The 25,494-nt window shown below is 38.9% G+C and overlaps 1 protein-coding gene across 8 annotated transcripts in view; it reads right to left on the reverse strand.

Moving 5' to 3' along the window:
• fryl (furry homolog, like) overlaps window positions 1-25,494 on the reverse strand; it is a 361,259-nt gene that overhangs the window by 36,220 nt on the left and 299,545 nt on the right. For all 8 annotated transcript variants that reach the window (XM_048544223.2, XM_059647684.1, XM_059647683.1 and 5 more), the window contains 5 exons: window positions 22,105-22,275; window positions 16,228-16,436; window positions 10,256-10,463; window positions 4,910-5,059; window positions 3,912-4,010 (listed from right to left, as the gene is read on the reverse strand). In XM_048544223.2, the coding sequence (XP_048400180.2) occupies window positions 3,912-4,010; window positions 4,910-5,059; window positions 10,256-10,463; window positions 16,228-16,436; window positions 22,105-22,275 (837 nt within the window). The remainder of the gene's footprint in view (window positions 1-3,911; window positions 4,011-4,909; window positions 5,060-10,255; window positions 10,464-16,227; window positions 16,437-22,104; window positions 22,276-25,494) is intronic.

The following is a 25,494-nucleotide window of genomic DNA, read 5'->3' on the forward strand; positions in this document are numbered from 1 at the left end:
TTACTTGGATCATCTTTGTAATTAAGCTTGGTTTTAATCAGAAATTCCATTACAGCAATATTACTCCCAATCTGCATTTTTTTGTTGTCACTTGCCAGATGTTCAGCGTGAAGCTGTTATACTTAAACCGGTTGAATGAGTATGAAACAACGGGGACCTAATCGAGAACATTCCTAGCTCACTGTCTTCTTCTGGAGCAAAAGCAGCAGAAACTGTACTGTCATTGTGGGTCTCCTGGATCTCAGCAGACAATGCCCAAGGTGGAAACCGTTACTGTATAGATGTAAGGGGGCTCTGGTGGTGCAGTGCCAGTGTTCCTACTTTTGAGCCAGAGCCTGAGTTCAAGTCTCACTTGCTTCAGAGATATGCTCTCAATAGGTTGATTAGAAACTACTTTTTAAAAATGGGATGGAAGTCTGCCACAATCAAGGTGTCAGTTGAGGGGGATAGTGTAGAAACTTTAGAATGAACTTGAGGCGATGGGAAACTAAGGTGTATTTATCTGTGGATTATCAGGTTCACTGCAGAGCCATTAGCAGTTCCCTTTGGTTTTAACATGTCTTGTTACGTGTCAAAGTTTTCTTCAAAGTACTGAAGCAACTTCCATTCACCATTTCTTGGCAGCTTGTAGTGACTCTGCAAAGAAATATTCTCTGGCAACTCACCGAACAATTCGCACATAGGTTTTATTGGAGGAATGACCTTGAATTCCATCAAGCCTGTCCATTTGAAATAATGCAGCAAAACTGGATTGCATCCAATCCTTTCATCATTTAAAAGCTTAATTCATGTGCCCTCCAGACACACCATTCTCTGAACTAAATTATTAATTTTTGTAGCCAATCCATTTGCTGATACATCTAGGATCGATATATCACTTGCACCCTGTTTAGAGACCGGATTTTCTTCAGCATGTATACAAGCTTAAACTGGAGAAACCACACAAAGAGCAGGTGTCTAAGAGCTTTGTATAATTTAACTTAGATTAGATTAGATTAGATTCCCTACAGTGTGGAAACAGGCCCTTTAACTTATTGGGTTCCTTATTTTATTCTTAATGCCCAGTACTTTCACACTGTTTTGTCTAGTTTTAATAAATCAGCCCCTTGCCACAGACCTCCTTCCTGATATGCATTTTAATATTGGTTCTCCGGTATTAATTCAATCAACTCAGGCCTGCCTCAACTAAGGTGGCACGGTGGCTCAATGGCTAGCACTGCTGTTTTCCAGTACCAGTTCCAGGGAAGCAGATTTAATTTCGGCACTGGGTGACCGTGTATGCGGAGTTTGCACATTCTCTCGGTATCCACATCGGACTGTGGGACGAATCCAGAACACCCAGAGAAAACCGAAGATGTGCAGATTAGGTGGACTGGCCATGGTTAAAACCTCCATACAGTGGAGTGGGATGTCCTTTGTATGTTCAATGGGCCCAATGGGGTCCTTCTGCTTAATAGAATGATCTTAGATTCAGTAATACCAGGAAGTTCCTTCAGACACAAACGTTCAGACTTCTTATGAAAGCGTATGTTTCAATGCCCTGTATCTACTGTGCATCAGCAGGACATAAGAACATAACACTAAAATATATAATACTAAAATCATGTCATAATCAAGTCAAGGACAGTTGGGTTGTGCTCCAAGGAATGGAGGATGGCTGGTGTTGGAAAAATCACTGGATTATTGTCACAATGCAAGCTCCTTTGCACACTAATTCACATACTGTTATAAACTGTCTAAACTTTCCCTACAAGTTAAGTGATTGTGCTTGTGCTGCAATGGAGATGGCAAAATTAGCTTCGGCATGATGGGGCCAACAAATGTGTAAATGGAATTTGCACCCCCACTTCCACAGCGGCTAGGACATGCAGGTGTACATGTCCCCTGCAGCATAGCTTCTGCTGCTTAAGATGTATATCATCTTGTCTTGATAGAGATCAAAATGTGTCATTTAGTGTTGTCATCTGTTTGGGTGGTGTAGGTTTTGTGATTGAATTATTGGTGGTGTTTGCAACCTGGAAGATGCGGGTGAGCATTATGTAACAGCATGAATGATGACAAGGATGAGTCCTGCCCCCGGCAGACATAGTATGTTGAGTGGTGCATGAAGCTGATAATTCAGTTATTGAGTGAATATGACATTTGAAGACATATTCACTGGCCTCGGCCATACACGAGATTTTTGAACTTTCAGCATTACAGTCGGGTTCTTGGGGCTTGCTTCCTTGTAATGACCTCCATTTTGGCCATCTGCTTTAAAACTTTTTGACCAGTATCTGGAGGACCTCTTAGTCCCTGCAAATTACTTCTCCTCTGTCAAGAGCCTCAATGGAACATCCAAAAACCTCAGAACATGCTGTCTCCCACATGATATGGTTTCTCACTGTTTCTGAGAAGATTACCTTCATGCACAATTCTCAGCACCTGCTTCAATAACAATGGATCTTCTTTTTAAAAGACGCAGGCTAGTTTTATATGACGTTTGGAAATTTTAGATGTGCAGATGTGAGCTATCAGTGAACAGGATGCAGTTAGTGCAGTCTGAACAAACACCGTTCTGATGTCCAAGTCTGTGCTTTTTCTTACAGGAGTACTGAATCTTGCATTATTATTCACAGACCCCTTTTTATGCATGATCCAACTTAGTCACGGTAATACACAAGATGCTACATAATATTGTACCTGGTAAGGACAGCTAACATCCTTCCCTAAAGGACAATAATGAATCAGATTGGTTTTTATGACAATTGTCAATAGTTGCATGGTCATCATTAGGTTAGCTGTTAATCCAAATTATTTTTCATTGAAATCAAATTTCACAATCTGCCATGGTGATATTCAAATTCTCATCACCAGAACAATAGGTAGGTGTTCTGGATAAAGAGACCAGTGACACTGCCACTGCATCACCATCTCCCCTATGTCCTGGTCTAAACATTATTTTTCTTTATTCATTCATGGGATGACAACATCACTGGCTAGGCAGCATTTATTGCTCATCCCTAATTGCCCAGCAGGCAGTTAAGAGTCAACTACATTGCTGTGGATGTGGAGTCACATATGGGCCACACCAGGTAAGGATGGCAGTTTCCTTCCCTAAAGGACATTAGTGAACCAGATGAGTTTTTCCAACGAGTGACAATGGATTCACAGTCATCATTAGACTCCTAATTCCACATATTTATTGAACTCAAATTCCACCATCTGTGGGATTTGAACCCAGGTCCTGGGAACCTTATCTGGGTCTCTGGATTAACAGTCCAGCAATAATGCCACTTGGCCAGCACCTTCCCTCATCATGCTTTTGGGCAAGTTTGTTATTTTTCTGGCATTTACATTCACTCAGGACAAATGCGTTGGCTCTTTACTACAACTGTTACCACGCACTTTCCATTTGATCCACGACAACAGTAATTCTGAACTCCTACGATCCCAAAGAGGAACACCACTATCAGGGCAAAAGATAAAAGCGCCATTTTCAATTGACTCTTCCTTTGGATTGGGATTATGGAAAAATGGAAACATCATCTAGTTTTTTCTTAGTACAGACAGAACAAAATATGTAAATAAAACCAAGAATATTGCTTCTCAGGTTTTAGATAATTCTAAGTTTTCATTCCACTGTATTCCACATTAATTTGCATTCTAAAAAGTGGAGTACTTCTTCACAACATTTTGATAAATGTACATTGCATTCAGCAATTCTATCTGAGGTGTTGTGGAACATATTTACTAGGTTAGCAGTAGAAGGATATGTGAGAGGAAACTGCTGTAGTAAGTTTTCTTTTACTTGTATTTTCCACACTTTTTAAATGCTGCATCATACCATCAGAGCAAGTGTGACTCTGGAAAGATTACAATTACCACTTTGTTTTTATTAATATAAGCAAAGGACAGTTTCTACAGCTTACCTGCTCAGCTCCATCTCTTTTGGCATTGTACGTATCCAAGTGTTCTTGTAGCTCCAATACACTAAACTTTAATGTCTCTAACAATCCACATGAGACAAGCTGTATAAAATAAACAGAAAAATTGTTAGCTTTATACATTTCAAATGTACTTCTGTAAATTAAAATTTAGAATGTACATTTATGCTGGAGAGATTGATGAACAGAATTGTTCAGTGAGTTAATACTCTTTGTAATTCTGGTTCCTCTGTTAGTGCCCATAATTAAGAAGAGAGGAAAGCAACAGGGTAAATTATCTGAGGCTACTCTCCATGACCAGTTCAATGACACTGGTGATAGACTGGACAAAAGGCTGCTTGTGTGGTCTTTCACATGTTGAGTAATGCACAGGCAGAACCCTGTCACATCTCTAGAGACAGTTGGGAGGTGGTGGGCAGGGAAGAATTTTTAAAAATGAAAATAATAAAATGAAGAAACACAACTGGGGTTTTAAAAATTGAGAATTTAATTTTGCAGATCACCTGCATTATAATCAAAATGTTACTTTTGCCCCCATAAAAACTTTCTAACTAACTTTTGGTGCTTTCCAAGGTATACAGATGCAAAACATTTTCTAGTTAAACATTATCTGTAGTTAGCACTTGACTTAGTGCAAACCCTAGATTTTCACATTATCATTGGTCAGTGTGATACTTCCTAATACATGGCCAACTAGTGAAGTGTTAAAAATAAAGACAGTAACTTCAGAATATTAAGTTTATGTTTGATTTTAGAATTTTTGAAGTATCAGAAGGCTGCTCATAAAAATGAACAGCAAACCACTTTCGAAGCATTACTTTCAAGAAATGCATCTTGCATTTTTAGAATACAGCAATATGAATGGTTGTGATTAAGTTGTAACTACTCTATAAGAATGACATAGTATTGTATACATAAAATGGGCTTATACCACCTTTATACAATTGTTACTAATTTTATTGTAGGAAAAGTCTAAAACTTACAGTTTCGGCATCCACAAACACAGTAGGACAATCTGAACACATCATCATTACTTCTAATGAGCTCTTGAACTTTGACCCAATCTTCTGCAGGCTGTCCCCCAAATGACTGACTGAATCATGAGTTATGGCACAGAATTTTTTCTGAATGTTCTGTAGAAACAAGGAATCAGCCATCAACAACGTTTTCACCCTGTGTCAGTCATATTAAAAGCACTTTGACATCAAAGGATTTATATATGTCAATGAAAGTGTGTTTGGCTTCAAAGCAATGTCAGAGTTTAGTGTAAATCAGGGGGCACACAAATCAGACATCTATTATAAACGCTAGCTGGACCATAGCAGCACTTTTGTGCCTCATTCTGTTAAAAATATTCACTACTCCAAGAAAATGCTGAAGAACAAAGGCAACGTTTCACTTCTTTTTTGCATTGACTATTCTTTCCAATAAATCTCTTAACTTCCATGTTCAATGTTAGGAATGATTTGGCTCATTCAATTTCTTGCCTCTGCTGGATTTCCCCTCCCAATATTTTCAAATTTCCTGAACTCCTCTGTAGTCTGTGTCATGGTCAATACTGTCCTTCTCTAATGACCCTCTCCCATTGATTAGATTAGATTAGATTCCCTACAGTGTGGAAACAGGCCATTCGGCCCAACAAGTCCACACCGCCCCTTGAAGCATCCCACCCAGACCCATACCCCTATAATCCACACATCCCTGAACACTATGGGGAATTTAGCATGGTCAATCCACCTAGCCTGCACATCTTTGGACTGTGCGAGAAAACTGGAGCACCCGGAGGAAACCCACGCAGACACAGGGAGAATATGCAAACTCCACACAGACAGTCACCCGAGGCTGGAATCGAACCTGGATCCGTGGAGCTGTGAGGCTGCAGTGCTGCAGTGCTAACCACTGAGCCACCGTACCGCCCAAATTGTTCAATGCAATTTGGCTGCCTTCACTTGGTTTCACTCCAATCTACTGCATTGCCAGAATATTTTCAGCAAGGCCCTCTCATCTAATACCACGTGTTTTCCACTGATGTACCCTTGTCCCCTCCTCAGTCTTATCCATGTACTGCTCCAAAACAGCCAAAGGAATGTGATCAGTTTACACACGTGCTAATGACATGCAATACTAATTACAGTCATTGAGTTACAGAGATGTACTGCACAGAAACAGACTCTTCGGTCCAACTTGTCCATGCTGACCAGATATCCTAAATTAAACTAGTCCCATTTGTCAGCATTTGGCCCACATCCCACTAAACCCTTCCTATTCATAGACCCATCCACATCCCTTTTAAATGTTGTAATTGTACCAGCCCCCACCACTTCCTCTGGAAGCTCATGCTACACATGCACCACCCTCTGCATGAAGCAGTTGCCCTTTAGATCCCTTTTAAATCTTTCCCCTCTCACCTTAAGCCTATGCCCTTTAATTTTGGACTCCCACAATCTGGGGATAAGATCTTGTATGTTTACCCTGTCCATGCTCCTCATGATTTTGTAAACCTCTATAAAGTCACATCTCAGCCTCCTATGCTCCAGGGAAAACAGTCCCAGCCATTCTGGCCTCTCCCTATACCTCAAACTCTCCAACTCTAGCAACATCCTTGTACAGGTAGTTCTGCTATAACGCATGTTTCATTGATGCGAATTGGCTGTAATGCAATTGATGAATAATGGTCACTGTTTGGAAAACACAAACTTTCTGCTGTATAGGTATAGCCATTTCCCTATGATACGATTTTCTTTGGCGCAAGGTTACACAAGAATGCAGCCATTGTGTTATAGGAAAACCACCTGTAAGTCTTCTTTGGATCCTTCCAAGTTTCACAACATCCTTCTTATGGCAGGAGGCCAGAATTGCACACAATATTCCAAAAGTGGCCTAACCAATGTCCTGTATAGCTTCAACATGACTGCCCAATTCCTATTCTCAATGCACTGACCAATAAAGGGAAGTTACCAAGCATCTTGTTTTGCTATCCTATTGACTTGCAACTCCATTTTTAAGGAACTATGAATCTACACTTGATGATCTCTTCGTTCAGCAATGCCCCACAGGACATTACTATTAAGTGTAACTGCCTTTCCAAAATCCAGTGCCTCACATTTATCTAAGTTAAAATCCATCTGTCATCCCTCGGCCTACTGGATTACCTAATCAAGATCCCATTGTACTCTGAAGTAACCTTGTTCACTGTCCATTACACCTCCAATTTTGGTGTCATCTGCCAAATTACTAACCATACCTCCTACATTCACATACAAATCATTTTTATAAATGACAAAAAGCGCCAATCCTTGTGGCACACTGCTAGTCACAGGCCTCTGTCTGAAAAGCAACCGTCCACCACCATCACCTGTCTTCTTACCTTCAAGCCATTCTGTATCCAAATGGCTAGTTTTCCTTGTATTCCATGTGATCCAACTTTGCTAACCAGTCTACCATGAGGAACCCTTCACCAGTTCTTCAAACAAAGCCATGTTCCCCATCATTATCCCTCTGCAGCTCAATTTTTATTAATTGCTGATCTAAAATTCAGTCTTGGATGAGGCAAACTTGTCTCAATGACATATGATGCACCAGGTAGTGGGAAGTTACCTAAACACTTCCCTCCAATACAGTTACACCTCTTAGATTAGTCATATCTGATTTGTTCCGTGATAAGGGACAGGAAAGCGTGACTGTGTGACAAGTATGGAGATCCAGAAGGCACCATAGAAAGAATTTCAACTCCAACAGCTGTCCCACAGGTTTGACGTTCTTGCAAATGGTGTGGCCTGCAAAGATCAGCAAACTGACAATGGTGCAATGGTACAGGGAACGAAAAGGAATATAGTAGAAGCAGAGGGCAATATAGCTAGAGGGATAGATATTGCTTTCTGCACCTGAGGGTGCAAATCTCAAAAGGTTATTTTGCATTCCTAGTGTCAAGTAGGATATCCCTCTGTGCTAGGCAGCAACTTGGATCCAGTTGTCATGGTGCAAGCGGACACCGTGTTTATAGATGGTATGAAGAAAGAACTTCTGCTAAGGGAATATGAGCAACTAGAGATTAAATTAGAAAAAAGATCCACAGAGGTAATAATCTCTGCATTATTATCTGAATCACACGAAATTGGCACAGGTTAATAAAAATGAAAGCATTGAATACGTCGTTCAAAAAGTAGTGCGGTTCAAATGAAAATCCATTCATAAGGGAATAGTACCAATACTGAGAAAGCAGGGGTGGTTCCTACTATGATTATAGTACTTTTAAGAACATTGCTGACTTTTCCTGTGTATGCTTCTAAGGGACCATTGTTTAATTACTCTTTTCTTCTTTTATAAACTTGTGAAAGCTCTTAGAACCTGCTTTTATTTTCCTGGCTAGATTATTTTCATACACTTTCTCTGCCCTTTTAATCAACATTTTGGTGTCCCTTTGCTGGTTTCTAAAATACTTATAAACCTCAATTTTGTTAGCATTACTTGCATCAATGTATGCCTTTTCTTTCAATACAATACTATCTATAACCTCCTTGAAATTGGGTCAATCTGCTCTAGACTTAAGCAGAATGAGAGGTGATCACATTGAAAGATTCAAGACTATAAAGGGGGATTGTCAGGATACATACTAAGAGGTTATTTTCCTGATTGGCAAATCTAGAACAAAGTGGCACAGCTTTAGGACAAGGGGCCAACAACTTAGGAGTGAGGGGAGTAGAAACTTATTGACTTAAACAATGTGAATCATTGAAATTCTCCATTCAGAGACAGTGGTTAGTTCATCATTGATACCATTTAAGGATGAGATAGATATGTTTTTATCTTTCAGGGAATCAAGGAATACAGGAGGCAGATGGGAAATTGGAGCTGAAGCCCAAAATCAGTCACAATCATACTGAATGATGGAGTAAGGCTTGACAAGGTCATATTATGTTTCTTTCCATCTATGTTCCAAAATCATCACCGCTAGCCTTCTTTCAATTTCCTCTCACTCACTGGCCAGAAAGCTGAACCAGTTTTTTTTTGCAACGTTGAGATCCTTCTCTATTCTCCAAAGATTTAGCTCACTTCACGGTGCACCAAGTCCAGATTAATTATAATCCATAACTCTAAAACATTAGAATTCATAACCTAAGTTGCTCTTGATACATTGCCTTTGATTTAATATTAAAGCACATAACCATACAGCACAGGAACAGGCCCTTCGGCCCACAATGTTGTGCCAAACATGATGCCAAATGCAACCAATCCCTTCTGCATGCCCTTGGTCCATATTCCTCTATTCCTTGCATGTTAATATGCTTATATAACAGTCCCTTAAATGCTCTTATTGTATTTTCCTCAAGCACCAGCCCTAGCAGTGTGTTCCAGGCTCCTACCACATTCTGCCTAAAAAAACTTGCCCCTCAAGTCTCCTTTGAACTTTCCCCCTTCTCACTTTAAATGCATACCCCCTGGTATTAGACATTTCAACTCTGGGAAAAAGATTCTGAACATCAATCCTACCCATATATCTCATTATTTTATAAACTTCTATCAAGTTTATAAATCAAATATTCTCACTGTCAAGTTTAAATAATTTCATGGCTTTATCGCTCTTCAAAACTTCCAATTCTATAACTTCCCAGAATGCAGTATTTACAATTGCAGCTATGTGCATCTCTCTCCCTCTCTCTCTTCACAGCTGTGGTCAGACTACTCCTGGAATTCTCTCTGTAACATTCTTCTCCTTTAAAAGCATCTTCAAAACTACCTGTGTGCAAGCTTTTAGCACCTCTCCGAATCTCTTCTGCTTCGCCTTATTATCCAGATTTTACTTAATTATAATTCAGTGAAAAACTATGGGACATTGTTTGATATTAAAGATGCCGTATAAATGTAACTTGCACCAATGTGGGGCACTACAAAAGGATCAGTCATTACCACTCATTGGGCTCGCTGCACATGGGTAATCATGACAACATTAGCAAGGATATATTGCAACAAGCATACTTTTGCCACAGAATTAAGAAACAATTTCTTTTCCATCATTGTGCAACTCTTGACATTTTCCAAAAACACTGCTCAAAGAGAAAGCGTTTTATTTCGAAAACAAATCTTCAGCAAAATCATATTTGTTCAAGAGGCTCTGACATCCTAAGGTGCATAAATAGCAGAATCCATTTGCATATCAGTAAGATCTTCAAATCACTTTTAGAGATGGGTGACTTAAAGGATGTCAATTAGTGCCTACCATTTGACAAATTCAGTTTCAATAACTTTGCAACAGTAAAGCATACAACTTGCTGTGAATCCACAGCATCTGTCATCAAAAAATACTTATCATCTGGCAACGGATCACTGACCTGAAACAATCTGGAGAACACATGAAATGTATGCACTGCACAGGACCCATCTGTATCGGACAACATTTGATTGACATGGCAACGCCAGGCTTCTTCCTCATCCTCATAGGCCACTGGTTGAAAAGCAGACAAGATTGCAGAAAGGAATGGTGATGGTGGTGGTGAGGCTTGAATTTCAGGAAACTCTTCCTGGTCTCCTTCATCTTGGCTGAAAATAGATACAAAGAAGATGCTCAAATCTATTCATTTTAGTGGACTGTTCATTGGTTTTTCTAGATATACAATCTCTTTGATGCTTTATTTTCTAATCCTGCGATATGCTTTGTGATCACACTGCAAAACAGCGATGTACTGGAAATACAATGTTTGATCATATTTTTCCAAAGCTCAATTTTGTAATTAACATATTTTACAGCATTTATTTTAAAATCATGCAGAATTATACAACTATTCCTTGCACAAATTTCAATAAGGTTATATTGTTTAGGGGAACATTTTGCTGAAGTTTCTACATTGAAATTCTGCACTTGCTGAGCAATGATACTGTCCTGGTCCATTGGTTGTTTCTTTAGGACATAACAGTAGACTGTTAGTTTAACACAATAAAAGTACACTTTAATAAATATAGTACTCTTGGAAGCTGGTAACTATTGTAATAAAGTCCTGGATTATCACATTAAAAAAAGATAATCCATGTGAAACCTGACTTCAACTGACATTTTAACCCAGGAAAAAGGGCAGAACTGATTTCATCATTCAGCACATGCCAGGTAGGTTATATTGAGACCAGATAAGGAGTAATCAATGTTCTAGGCCTTTTCACTTGATTGTTTGAAGGATGACAATGCTATGATTCAGGGCAGCAAGGAGCTGTAAAAAGGATCGGGAAACAAATATATGCAGGATACATTGCTTAAATCAATGCAATTTACATAACAGTTACAAAAGGTGATTTTGGACTTTCTTTTGTCACTTTTCCAATAGCTACACAAAGAATTTCTGTAGAAGCTTGCTAATATTAAATGATTTTACATACTATAAATAATCATTTGAGATGTAAGAACAATGACAATGACAGTCACTTGAAAGCATTCTCTGAAAGAGAAATATTTTTTATTGCGCAGAAATATCACTGAAATCTTGAAGGACATAATAGTAAGTGACAATAAAACTGCAGACTTAGAGAATGTATTTTGACTTCAGCCCTTATTAGATGCAACATTCACCTATCATAAATCAGAACAAAGTAATTTCTATATTAATTCACAGAAGCTTTTCCTTCAGACAAAAATCAACACACTAATTAAATTATTTTTAATCAAAATTTATCATAAGGAAGATTTTATGTGAATTTAAAAGACTTCAGCATATTTTTTAACCCATGTAAATTTTATTCCAAAGAAAGCTAGAACATGTAGGAAATCGAGCCAAGATAAAAATATCAGCAATTTCCAAAAATACTCACTGTTCAAGTTTACTGAAAATTCTTACAAAACATGCAGAGTAAATATATCTGAGGCTGTTCCTACTTAATGCACATAACATTTCTACAAATGTTAAGCAGCACTTCGTTTCAAGTGCAGTCAACAGCTTCTATGCCTCAGCTGGCAGATTAGCTGCAATATGAACACAGTTGAAAGCTGTATTGCACTATGTAAAATATTTTCTCCTGCAAAAGGCACAAGACAGTATTCTTAATTATCTTAAGTAAGGTCTATTTCAAGAGGTTGATGCATCAAAGGATGGCAGTTTACAAGCACAATCAATTTAATGGGTTTCACATTTGCGAAGCTCCTTAACATTTCTTGGTCATTTATCTTTTACTATTGATTGATATATCAATCATTCTTTTTCATTTTACTTGGTGAGTTATTTCATTACACCTGCTGTGTGAAGAAAGGTCAATCACTTGTTCTTTATCCCTCACATTGCATAAATACAACCATGGTATTAAATGGTTGCACAGATTAGAAATAACGAATGATCTTAGAACAAAACAGTAAAACTTTTAGTTTCTATTGTTTCAGTTGCCGCAGAGCTGAATAACTGCTGCATTGAGGAAATGGCAGTTTCCTTTTTTTAAAAGCTGGTTGGTTTTTCTATTTGAATGTCACAGCAGGAAAGCTGGCATGCACTGGATGCCAAATTTCAAGATCTTTCATCGAACAGTTGCTGTTTTACAACAAATCTCATTGAGACCATAAGTGCAGGACATCATCAAGGATGAAAATGAGGATTCTGTGACAAATTAAATAGCAGTGTTTAGGTTTGGGCAAGTCAGGGCCTAAAAGCCTGTTGTGTGTAGGAGGAAAGAAATGCCGAGGGAGAGAAATAGTTCCCTACTCTAAAGGTCGTTAGAAAATATGCACTGGGATAAGAAGCAGTACCCCGAGTCATTGTTTATTGCAGTGATAATACAGGAATTGTTAAAATTTAACTTGCAACTGATGTCATAGCTATTAATTTGACTATCCTCAGTTACATGTTGCCTGGCACATTGTCCCTTTCTTCTGAAAACCTATGGACTTCACAGGAGACACAGGCCTTCTGTTCAAATATTGAATGAAACTGATGAATTAGCAATGAATAGAGTAAGTAACAGTCCATCAATAGTATTGTTTTCTATCCTAACCAATCAGGAGTGGAATGCTTTCTGAATTTTGTTCTTCTAGTTTCTTATGAAAGATCAGAAAGTAATCTCTAAAAACAGAATATAAAAGAACGTCCTTAATATTTTACTGCAATTCAGGACCATGTAGGTGCAGGGAAGGCTCTTTTCACACACAAGCGGCAATGACTTGATAGCTGCTGCATATGATCATGTTGGTTGTGGAGATGAAGAATAACAAAAAGGAAAATGGGAATGCAGCAAGATATTGGGATTGTTTAGAAAGCCTTTCAAGAACTGGCATGGATTCAACGAGTCAAATAATTTCTTCTGTGCTATATTCAAGGGCATGGAAAAAATGTACTTTTGGGGAAATAAATGTTCTCAATTGCACAGTGACCAAAAGGGTCTTCATTGCATCTTCCTTCAACCAATTTATGTTTCAAAATATAAAGTATGGAAATCTGTTGAACCCGAAAGGCAAACAGTGGAACAAACTTTCCGTGCACTGCAAAAGCTAAGCTAACATAAACTCAATAACACATGATAGTGACTAAAATGGCATGGGAACTTCTAACTCGAGAAACAGTAAATTACGTTAACCATAGCTCACTGCAGGAATATAACTGAGGGTAATACCAGCACAATCAGCAACACTGTAGTGCCATGAGCGAACATTAAAAAAAAAGTTTAAAAATCTTTCTGAGGTTTAGTCATAGTGGAAATAAGACAAGTTGATATCAGGAAGGAAGGGCAGAGGATGGTTGGTAGGCTGTTACAGGAACATAAGAACAACAGTAAGCCATGTGACCAATTTAGCATGCTAGAACAAACCAAAAATAGTACAGCAAAGGAAAAGGCCCTACATGCAACAAGCCTGTGCCAACACAATATGCCTTTCTAAAATAAAAATTTTTTGCATCTATGTAGTCTGCATCTTTCAATTCCCTGCCTATTTATGTACCTGTCATGATACCGCTGAAATGCTGCTATTGTATTTGATTCTACCACCTCTTCTGGTAGTGCATTCCAGGTGTTAACCATCCTGTGTGTAAAACATTTGCCTCTCACATCTCCTGTAAACCATCCCCCTTCACCCATTCAATTAAATCATGATTGATTATCAACCTCAATATCATTTTCTTGCACTATCTCCATATTCTTTGATGTCATATGTCTCCAGAAATTTATTGACTTATGTCTTGACATATTTAATGCTCGAGCTTCCACAACTCTTTACAGTAGAAAATTCCAAATAGTTACCACCTGCAGAGGAAACAAATCCCACATTTCAGTCTAGAATGGCCTAGCCTCACACCCTTTGATTATTTCCAATATAGTTTTGGCCAAAAGAAACACCTTCCCTACATCCACCCTATCATATTGCATAAAAGCTTTAAGTTTCAGTAAGGTCACCCATTAGTCTTTGAAGCTCAATGGGCAGTGAGACTTGGGTATCCTTGTGCACCAGTCACTGAAAGTAAGCGTGCAGGTGCAGCAAGTAGTAAAGAAGACAAATGGTATGTTGACCCTCATTGCACCATGTTTTGAGTACAGGAGCAGGGATGTGTTGTTACGTTTGTACACAGCCCTGGAATATTGTGTGCAGTTTTGGTCTCCTTTTCTGAGCAAGGATGCTCTTGCTCTCGAGGGAGTGCAGCAAAGGTTTACCTGGCTGATTCTGGAGATGGTGGGTTTGACATATGAGAAGAGATTGACTAGATTGGGATTGTTTTCACTAGAATTCAGATGAAAGAGGAGGGATCTCAGAGACTTATAAAAAAATTCTTTCAAGACTAGACAGAGTAGATGCAGGAAGGACGTTCTCGATGTATCCAGAACCAGGGGTCACAGTATGAGGATTCAGGGTAGACGATTTAGGACGGAGATGAGGAGACATTTCTTCATCCAAAGAGTGGTGAGTCTGTGGAGTTCATTAGCACAGGAAGTACTCGATTCCGAAACACTGAATATATTCAAGAGGCAACTAGATATAGTACTTGGGGTGAATGGGATCAAAGGTTATGGGGAGAAAGCAGGATTAGGCTATTAAATTGGACGATCAGACATGATTGTGAAGGATGATGGCGAAAGCTCGAAGGGCCGAACAGCCTCCTCCTGCACCTATTTTCTATGTTACTCAAGCCGCCCTACCATGAGTCAGATCTGTGTCATCGCCAGAACATCATATTTCCACACAGCAGTCGACACCAGTAACTTCCCAATTTATTTACTATGTTGCTGCATTCACATTCATGCGCAGTGACTATGATTTAGATTTCATTCTTTCTCGATTAATTATTCTCTATGCTAGCGCTATTTGTCTATCCAAGTAGTTTGCTTTTTTAAAAAATTCTCTCTTTATTCTCACAATCTTGGTTTAAATTTCTTCAACAACACCAGCAAAACACCCTGCGAGAACCGCATATTTATCATTGCTAATCTGCTGACCTAAACTGCACATCCCTGGACACTATGGAGCAACTCAGCATTTACAACTGACTTAACCTGCACGTCTTTGGGCTGAGGCACGCAACTTCAGCATCTACACAGACACAAGGTGAATGTGCAAATGCCACACAGGCAGTTACTCAAGACTGGAACCGAACCTGGGATCCTGGTGCTGTAAGGCAGCAGTGCTAACCACTGAGCTGCCGTGATGCCAAATATCAACAATAAAATTATCAACGTTCGCCATTTTTACGAGGTGGAACTCTCAAAATTCTCTGGTTCTATATATGCGCAGTTAGACACAAATTTTTAAGTTGCTGTCAAGCAGTAAGCTTCTCAACCGAGCATACACAATTTTTTCATATAATCAACAGATTCAGTGAACTGATATTAACTTCAATTTCACACAGTGTTCATGTTGCAAAGATAGCTCCTTATGGTAAATTTTGTTGAATATAATGTATCTGAGCTTTTATATGGCAAATTAAGTCATAATTGATGCTGAACAACCTTCTGACCCTGAAAGGCTAATTTTACATGTTTTACATTTCATTTTCTCTCAAAATTTGAAGTTTCATTATTTTTAAAGCGATCTTCAGCTTAATCACACAAGTATAAGCTGGTTTGCTCTCTGAGAAATTTTCATCCTGATTGGCAGATCACCAGGATGCCACAGATTTCTTATAGATGGCATCAGATTCAAAATTAAGTTGAATGAGGCAAAACTAACGCTTTAGGGCCAGTTAAAATTTTTATGGCTACCTTTCTCTGTGATTACTGCAAAATCTGGGTTTGTGGCTATAATTCTTACAATTTAAGGGAGCACAAAATGTTCTAAGAGAAAGTAGTGCACCAGGTGGGAAAAAGTAATTATATTTGATATGCTGTCTCTAGTTAATACAAAATTAACTACCTCGAATGTCCTGAAAGATCTGCCTCCTCCTCTTCACATCTTTCATCAAGCTCTTTAAGAGCAAGGGTTACATCCTCTTCACAGATGGACTCTGGGTAACTCCCAGAAATAACAGCCTCTTCAAACTTCTGGGAATCTTGGTTAGTGTCTGAACCAGTGTCTTCACCGACAGTGATAACCAATTCATCCTTCATAACTACACTGGCATCCTGCAATCAAATGAAGAACTAGAAATATAATGCAAGACATGATTGTGCTACTGAGGTTTTCATATTTGCATAAATCACTTCAACATGAAATATCTTAACATTTAATATTAATGGATGCTTTGGAGAGGGTTCAGAGGAGGTTTACCAGGATGCTGTCTGGACTGGAGGGCTTATCTTATGAAGAGAGGTTGACTGAGCTTGGTCTCTTTTCATTGGAGAAAAGGAGGAGGAGAGGGGACCTAATTGAGGTATACAAGATAATGAGAGGCATAGATAGAGTTGATAGCCAGAGACTATTTCCCAGGGCAGAAATGGCTAGCATGAGGGGTCATAGTTTTAAGCTGGTTGGTGGAAAGTATAGAGGGGATGTCAGAGGCAGGTTCTTTACACAGAGAGTTGTGAGAGCATGGAATGCGTTGCCAGCAGCAGTTGTGGAAGCAAGGTCATTGGGGTCATTTAAGAGACTGCTGGACATGCATATGGTCACAGAAATTTGAGGGTGCATACATGAGGATCAATGGTCGGCACAACATTGTGGGCTGAAGGGCCTGTTCTGTGCTGTACTGTTCTATTAGCTATAGGAATTTTGTCATAGCTTACAAATAATGTAATTTCACACTTTCAAGGAAAAACTGTAGTAAAATTTGCTTTCAAAATCTTGTCTTCATATATGCAACTTGCCCCTTGATTTTAGGGATGCAAATGAGTTCAAACTGATAGCAATTGACACAATTGCCTATGGTCACTGAGAATCTGTAGAATAATTGGCCTTTTTACAACTTGAGTGAAAAAGAAATGAAAATACATTCAACCAGATACGGGAGATTGGCAATGCTCATAATCCACACTAGACAAGTTAAATGACATGCTGCAAGAGAGGGGTACTGAGTGAAGTAGGGGCATCTCTTTAAAGAAAGAAAACAAGGCTGGGAAGGATAGTCACCTGAAGGAAACACCGCGTGCCTTATTGATTCTGGGATATTAGAGAGAATTGATAATCTCTCAATCAAAGACAGAGCATGCACCATCAACAAATAAAGCAAATGCTTTCTTTAAAGCTCTATAACAATTCATAAAGTTTTTCAAACAAAAGTGTATATTCTTTTATAAAGTAATTTCTTTAATATTATTGATTTTATATGTAGCTTACACTTGTAAGCGTAATGAAGGTTCATAAAATGTTCATAAACGTTTTAAAAAATAAATTCTTGGTATTTGGATGCAGCATTTATTGCCCATCCCTAGTTGCCCTCAAGATGGTGATAGAGAGCTGCCTTCTTGTGCGACTGCAGTCCACTTCGTGAAGGTACTCCCACAATGCTATTGGGCTGTAAAGTGAGGTAGGGGTTGGGGAGTGCTGAATCTTAACTGTTCAGTTAAGACTTATTTCAAAAGGATGTAAAGTCATTTTGAACAGCGTTCAAAAGCAGCATTTACAGAATGTGATTCCAACTAAATAGCCAGCAAACCAGCCGGAGGGATAATTGATGAGGTCCTAACTGTCTTGAGTTTTATGACAACAAGAAAGAGAAATCGGAGGGAGATTAATGCAGGGGGAAAAGGCTCGTAACAGCAAAGATGCTGCTATGAATAGTCTACAAGCATTTGCTGCTTCTTTGATAAGAAGTTCTAAGTTACTCAGAAGTTAGCGAGAGGCAAACTCCAAAAGTAGAAAGCTATGGGGAGGTCAGAGAGGAAGACATCCTATACAGGCCACTGAGGACATGAGTTCTGGGAACTCATGTTAAGTAATGGTAAACTGAGTTAGCAGTTTCTTTTAAGGATCTTGGGGAGAGACATAAACTGAAAAAAAAAATAGCATCTAGTGAATGTGCAGCAATTTGCTGCAAGAAACTAAGTACAGCCTTACTAGCTAAGCAAGAAGCTTCAGTGCGGCTCTTTCATTGACTCTTCCTTGAGATTTAAGGTCTGTAAGAGACACGGGGGTAAAACAGTTGAATCTTTCTTGCTGATGTATGTAACAAAAATATCAGTTATGGAGTTTACAAAATTAAAACAGTTGATAAAGTGGAACAGTCAATAAGGCTTTGATTAATCATAATGGTAAAGACAGCAGTCAGAAATACATCTGCCATTTTTCTGTGTGATTTGCTTTATATTTTTTCCCCTCTCAGACTTGTACATTGGTTACTCTAGTTAATTCTCTGAGGGCTCCTGAAGTTCTGAAACCAAACAGACCTATTGGGGATTAATGCAGCCTCACTGAGAATCTGATTGGGACAGGCAGAACTATTGCTGCAGAAAACCAAATATAAAATCAAGATTGAATTTGAATTCTATCCTTCATGAATTAGGGACAGAGGAGTAGATTGGACCTTCTGACTTTGTCACCACCCTGAAATGCATTAATGAAAATTGGTGGCAGGACAAAGGTTCACCTGTCACATACAATATACATCATAATATAAAGACTCAAACAAGTTTGGCTTACTTCTTAACAGTAGAGATTTTTGAAGGAAAGTGAAGAAAAGCTAAGAATAACAAGAGTGTATGACGAGGGTGATTCAGATCTTGACTTGATCATGGAACTTGGTCCAAGCAAGGACAAACCGTCTGAACACCAGAAGTAAGGTAAGAGTGGAGTGTAAGTGGCATCAAGGAATCCAAGCATAACCAGAACCAATAGGAATCATCTCCACAGGAATTCCTCAGTGGTGTCCTAGATCCAACCATGTTCAACTGCCTCACCAATTGCAACTGCACGTGATAAGTCAGACATTCATCGATGATTGCACCACATTCAGCATCAATCTCGACTTCTCAGATACTGAAGCAGTACATCTCCAAATGCAGCAAGACCTGGACAATATCCAGGCTTGGGCCAATAAGTAACCAGTAACACCTGTGCCACACAAATGCAACATAATGGTAAACAGTACTCTTTGACTTTCAACAGCATTAACATATAGAACATAGAACAATACAGCGCAGAACAGGCCCTTCGGCCCACGATGTTGCACCGATCTGTGAACTAATCTAAGCCCCTCCCCCGACACAATCCCATCATTATCTATATGCTTATCCAAGGACTGTTTAAATGCCCCTGATGTGGCTGAGTTAACTACATTGTCAGGCAGGGCCTTCCACGCCCTTACCATTCTCTGAGTAAAGAACCTGCCTCTGACACCTGTCTTAAATCTATCGCCCCTCAATTTGTAGCTATACCCCCTTGTACAAGCTGAAGTCATCATCCTCGGAAAAAGACTCTCACTGTCCGCCCTATCTAATCCTCTGATCATCTTGTATGTCTCTATTAAATTCCTTCTTAGCCTCCTTCTGTCCAATGAGAACAGACCCAAGTCCCTCAGCCTTTCTTCATAGGGCCTGCGCTCCAGACCAGGCAATATCCTGGTAAATCTCCTCTGCACCTTTTCCAATGCTTCCACATCCTTCCTGTAATGGGGCGACCAGATCTGCACGTAATATTCCAAATGAGGCCGGACTAGCGTTTTGTACAGTTGCAGCATGACATCACGGCTCCGGAACTCAATTCCTCTACCAATAAAACCTAACACACTGTAAGCCTTCTTAACAGCACTATCAACCTGGGTGGCAACTTTCAGGGATCTATGTACATGGACACCAAGATCCCTCTGCACATCCACACTACCGAGAATCTTTCCATTGACCTGGTATTCTGCCTTCCTATTATTCCTCCCAAAGTGAGTCACCTCACATTTATCCGTATTAAACTCCATTTGCCACCTTTTGGCCCAATTCTGCAGTTTATCCAAGTCTCCCTGCAACCTGCAACATTCTTCCACACTGTCCACCACTCCACCGACTTTAGTGTCATCTGCAAACTTATTAACCCATCCACCTATGCCTGCGTCCAAGTCATTTATAAAAATGACAAACAGCAGTGGTCCCAAAATAGATCCCTGAGGCACACCACTAGTAACCAGATTCCAGGCTGAATATTTTCCATCAACCACCATTCGTTGCCTTCTTACAGAAAGCCAGTTTCTCATCCGAACTGCTAAATCTCCCTCAATCCTGTGCCTCTGTATTTTCTCCAATAGCCTACCACGTGGAACCTTATCAAAAAAGTAGCAACATCCCGGACTTATCATTCACCAGAAATTGAACTGTGCAAACCATAATGTGGCTTATGGAGCAGGTGAGATGGTAGGGACCTTGCTGCAAATAACTCACCACTAATTCCCCAAAGACAGTCCACCATCCACAAAGCAAGAATCTGGAAGGAGATAAAATACTTCCCAGTTGCCTCGACTAGTTCAGCTCCAATAACACACAAGAAGCTTGACATCACAACAAAGCAGCCTACTTGATTTGTATTTAATCCACCACTTCTAAGACTCACTCCCAATACCACTGATGAAGAGTGATAGCAGGGTGTACCACCTACAAAATGCACTACAGCAACTCACCAGGGCTCCTTTACAACATCGTCCAAACTCTCAAACCTGACCAACTGGGGATTTGATGGGAGCAGACACATGGCAATACACTATGTGTAGGTTCTCTTCCAAGTCTCACACCATCAAGACTTGAGATATATCGTGTTCCTTTATTGTTGCTGGGTCAAATCCAGGAGTATTCTAACTGGGCTCTGGGTATCCCTACACCTTAAGTACTGCATGAATTGAGGAAGCCAACTCACCACAACTTCGTCCAAGAAATTGGGACTGGCAATAAAGGTTATGCTAGCCAGTGAACAAATATCCTAAATCACTAGTCTGTTCAAGAATAGAAACAGAAAGAGACTGTTCTTCCAGCTGCCACAAACACACTGATGTAGACATTTTGTGTTATCAGCTTTGTTTCAAATCTCAATGTTCCACATCACTTCAGTTAGACTACATAACATTCCTAGTGGATAAAAGTCCCTTGATTAAGTCAATTGAAGCAAAACTGAAATGTTTAACAACCTGAATTACCTTTTGTTTTGAAAATACTCCTTCATTCATAACAAACAAATGTAAATCAGTAATTTTAGATCTATAACCAAATGCTTAAATAACAGCAACAGTTTTGGCAAAAATTTTAGGTACAGAATTTACCTACCAAATATAAGCAATTTAAAGTTGTTAGGCACAATTATCACATTTATGTTAGTATAAAAAAGTAGTGTATAGTTTAAATGTAGTATAAAAGGAATGTTATAATACTTACAGATCAGGTTAGCCCCAAAAGCTGACACAGGTCTAGACATTATCAGATGATATGCTAACACAGCAAGCCTGAGGTTATTACCCACAATCTCAACCCATAATCATAATGCAATATGCAAAGCCAAGAAAAGATCAACATTGCCAAGCCTAGTTAAGACTTCCCAGAATCAGTTGCTTAGAGAAAGCACCATCACCCTTGAAGACAACACAATTAAAAAGAATGCAAAGTTCTTCTTCAAATTGATCTCTGCAAAAATCTATTAGGCAAAAGGAAGACTTTTAACTTGTGTAAATGATTTACAAATCTAAAGGCAACCTTTTAGAGATCTTATAATAGAGACAGCTTGTCTAAATACCATCACAGGTTAAAAATGTTAAAATTTCATTTGGTTCTGTGAATTTGCAATATTTGATCGGCTTCCAGTGCAGAAATATACAAGGAATAAACAGCATTAGAAAGATCCCAAATCAGCCATGCACCAACCCATATTTCGACCCACATTGTTTCCCACCTCAGGCAGCTGGTTGTTAGCGCTATCTGGAAGCAGTGTCTCTAAATTTGGGGTCTCAGCTCTGGGCAGTAGTGCTTCATCAGACAGTTCATTTGTCATTGTTTCTCTTGACTGTTGCAAGGATTCCACGTGGTTTGGTGCAGCATCATCAATTATTGAATCATTGTTTAGCTGAGAGAAGGATACAGGAAATTACATGCAAGAGTAAGTCCACGAGAATTTGTTTCTTATTACTAGATTGTAACAAGGGAAAAAATTTCATTATTAAAATAACCAAGTCAAAAAGTAAAAATCTAGAAAATAACATGGTAAACCAGATACAAAATTTGATGCTCAATGGTTCCGAGTATAGTACAGAGCCTGTCATCTGGGTAAGTGACGGAACAATTGGTTCCCACTGTCCAAAAATCACAACAATTGCATGGACATGTATGTATACTAAACGCCATGAGTTTGTACAATTTTTAAGTCTGAAATCATTGATCTACTTGTGTTGAATTAAAACTCTCATCTTATCCATATGCAATGTGAAAATGGATGGCCAAATATCGTTATAAAAAGTGAGAGGGGCAGTGAGAGGCAGCACAGCATAAATTATTCAGAGCAGCCAGAGATTTCCAAGAGTTCTACATTTAATGAACTTAAGTTTGTGCTCTTTTATTGGATATTCATTAAAATCAAAATGTAACTTTGCTGAGTTATACCAGGTGACAGCTCAATAAGCAATTTGTCAAACTGAAGTTTTTATAACTAGGCCCATAAGGATCATGAATCTGAAGGAGTTCAGGTGAATTACAGAACAGTGTGAGCGTGAATGTCAAGGACAAGATTAAAAAATATAGAGACATTAGCACAAGAGAAAGTGCTGATTGTTATGTAGTTGGTGAATGTATTTTCTTAGTAAGCCTTTAATAGTCTTCAATTGATTTCTGTTAAGTTTATTTAGTCTAACAAACAGAAGTATGGCAGGACACCTGATTCTTGTGAGATGCACATCATGTTCCATGTCAGGGCTGCCGAAAACTTCTAGATGACTAAACGGGTTTTGAAGATTCAGCAGCAGCTGGCATTACTGTATGCACCTGGAAGGTTGAGAGCTACATAAACAATGTATATTTAGAGGTGGTCATGTGACAAATTTAGGAGGTCCACACGGACAGGGAATGAGAGACTCTCAAAAAATGTGAAGTTGAGCCTGGCTATTAGTACAGGAGACACTTGACTAAACTTTGCTCTGTACTCAATATTCAACTCAGAATTTAGGGAAAGGCAACAGTTTTTTCTGGTGAATACAACTATGCTGTGGAGAATCCGAGATGACAACATGTGGAGCTGGATGAACACAGCAGGCCAAGCAGCATCTTATGAGCAGGAAAGCTGACGTTTTGGGCCTAGACCCTTCGTATGGAGAAGATATGGAGATGTAACTTGCCAAAAGTAGACTAGAAACAGCTACTTAATGCTGCAGTAATAACACTGCAGGAGGAGCACTGGGGTGGTGGTAGAGGATTCCGAACAAATTATGTTCCCATAAAGAAAAAGAATGGAAATCAAGTTTAGACCGAATGTCGAAAAGCATATAGATTTGGATTATGAGATAAAAGCTAATGTCAGATGCAAAACCCTCAACACAGCAAAAAGCCTGGCAACGCATAACAAGATATTGTAATATTAAAAAATAAACGATGAAAATAAAGACTGGTCAAGACAAAATCATGCAAACACAATGTAGATTAAGGAAATGCTACGACATTGAAAAAAATTAAAGCAAGAGGACAAATAAGAAAACAGTAAGGTAACTAAAGATGAAAAGATAACTTTTATGTATAGGCAAGACAATATGCGCTGTTTATCAATTAATTCTTTATGGTGCTTGCGTAATAGAGGGGATTGAGGTACAGAAGGTATTTAAAAAGGATTAGCATGAAATATCATATGGGATTAACAGGGAGTAAGGAAATGTGTATAATCTCTTGAAAGAAGAGAAATCACTTGTAGCATACCACAGGCAACAAAGTAATGCAAGGAATAAAGTAGCAGTAGCTCTGATCATCAGTTTTAGTCAGAGTACTTGTAATTGCACTAGAGAAGATCTGTTACCAAGATTAAAGAATTTTGGCTACAAGGAATGATGAAACATAGTATGGCTTCTTTAGAACAGGGGTAGCTGCAGAGAGATTTTATTCAAGTGTATTAAATTATGAGACATCTAGACAGAGTGGATGAGAAAGGTGCATTCCATTGCAAATAAAGTCAATGGCCAGGGAGCACAGATGTAAAATAATTTGAAAGTTGAAAATAATTCTTTCATTCAGAGAGTGTTGGAGATCTGAATTCAAAGGGAGAAGAGGCACAAGTCCTCAGGGTATTCAAAATAACTTGCATATGTGTCTGAGGTGCTGAAAACTCTAGGGCTACAGGCCAGTAGGATTAGATTAGAAGGATCTTTCTCAGCTGGCAATCAAAATAGGCCAACTGGCCTCCTTCTATGCTATAAATCTTATGTTAGGTACATTTTATAGAAACCTGGTTGATCAGCTTGTTGGATGACACATTGATTTCTTTCCAGTGAGCTCTCTATATCTCAAGCCGAACGGACAGCGTGCCACGGAGACTTAACTAATTCCTGAATACGGGGAATGAATGCAAATAAAAATGCCATATAAGTAAATTGGTTTCTTTAATTTTAATAGTAGCTAGTTTCAGTAATCCTGAGCAAAGATTATGGAGAAACACTTTTCATCTTCTTGATCAAGCAGTACTTCTTTATCATCTTTTGATACTTCGACTGCAAAAGCGATGTCTGTGCAGATTTACGTATAAATGTCATGCAAATTTAAAGGGTTGACAAATCTGAAATGACATGAGGAAATGCTTTCTGGTGCTGTGCACTGTTGCAAACTGGAATGCAATTCAATAAGGTGTTTGAGGAAACAAACTGGTTGGTAAAATTCAAAGGAGAATTTGAGTGAAAGGGGAAAGTAGGGATTGAGTTGGGAAGTTGGATTAATTAGATGGCAGTACCAAATGTCTGGCACTAACACCAGGGGCTATATGCCTCCCTCTGTGATGCAAAATTGTATCAATCTGTAAAATCCATTTAGTTTTAATGTTCTGAAAATCAAAAGCATTACAAAACTGATACATTGACTTCTGAGTCTCATTGTCAAATTCTCTAAATTATCCCGTCTAAACAGCCATGTCAGATTCAAAATGTTAACTCTATTTCTCTCTACAGAGGTTGCTGGTCCTGCCGAGTTTCTTCAAGATACTGTTCGTTTTTGTTTTTATTCCCTAAGTTATGTGCTGAGTGTAATCTTGTAATCTTAGTATTTTGGTGCTGGTTAAATACACAGCTGATCAGATTTAATAACAAAGTGTAGAGCTGGA

Source organism: Stegostoma tigrinum, chromosome 1 (genome assembly GCF_030684315.1).
Source record: "Stegostoma tigrinum isolate sSteTig4 chromosome 1, sSteTig4.hap1, whole genome shotgun sequence".
Taxonomy (NCBI): domain Eukaryota; kingdom Metazoa; phylum Chordata; class Chondrichthyes; order Orectolobiformes; family Stegostomatidae; genus Stegostoma; species Stegostoma tigrinum.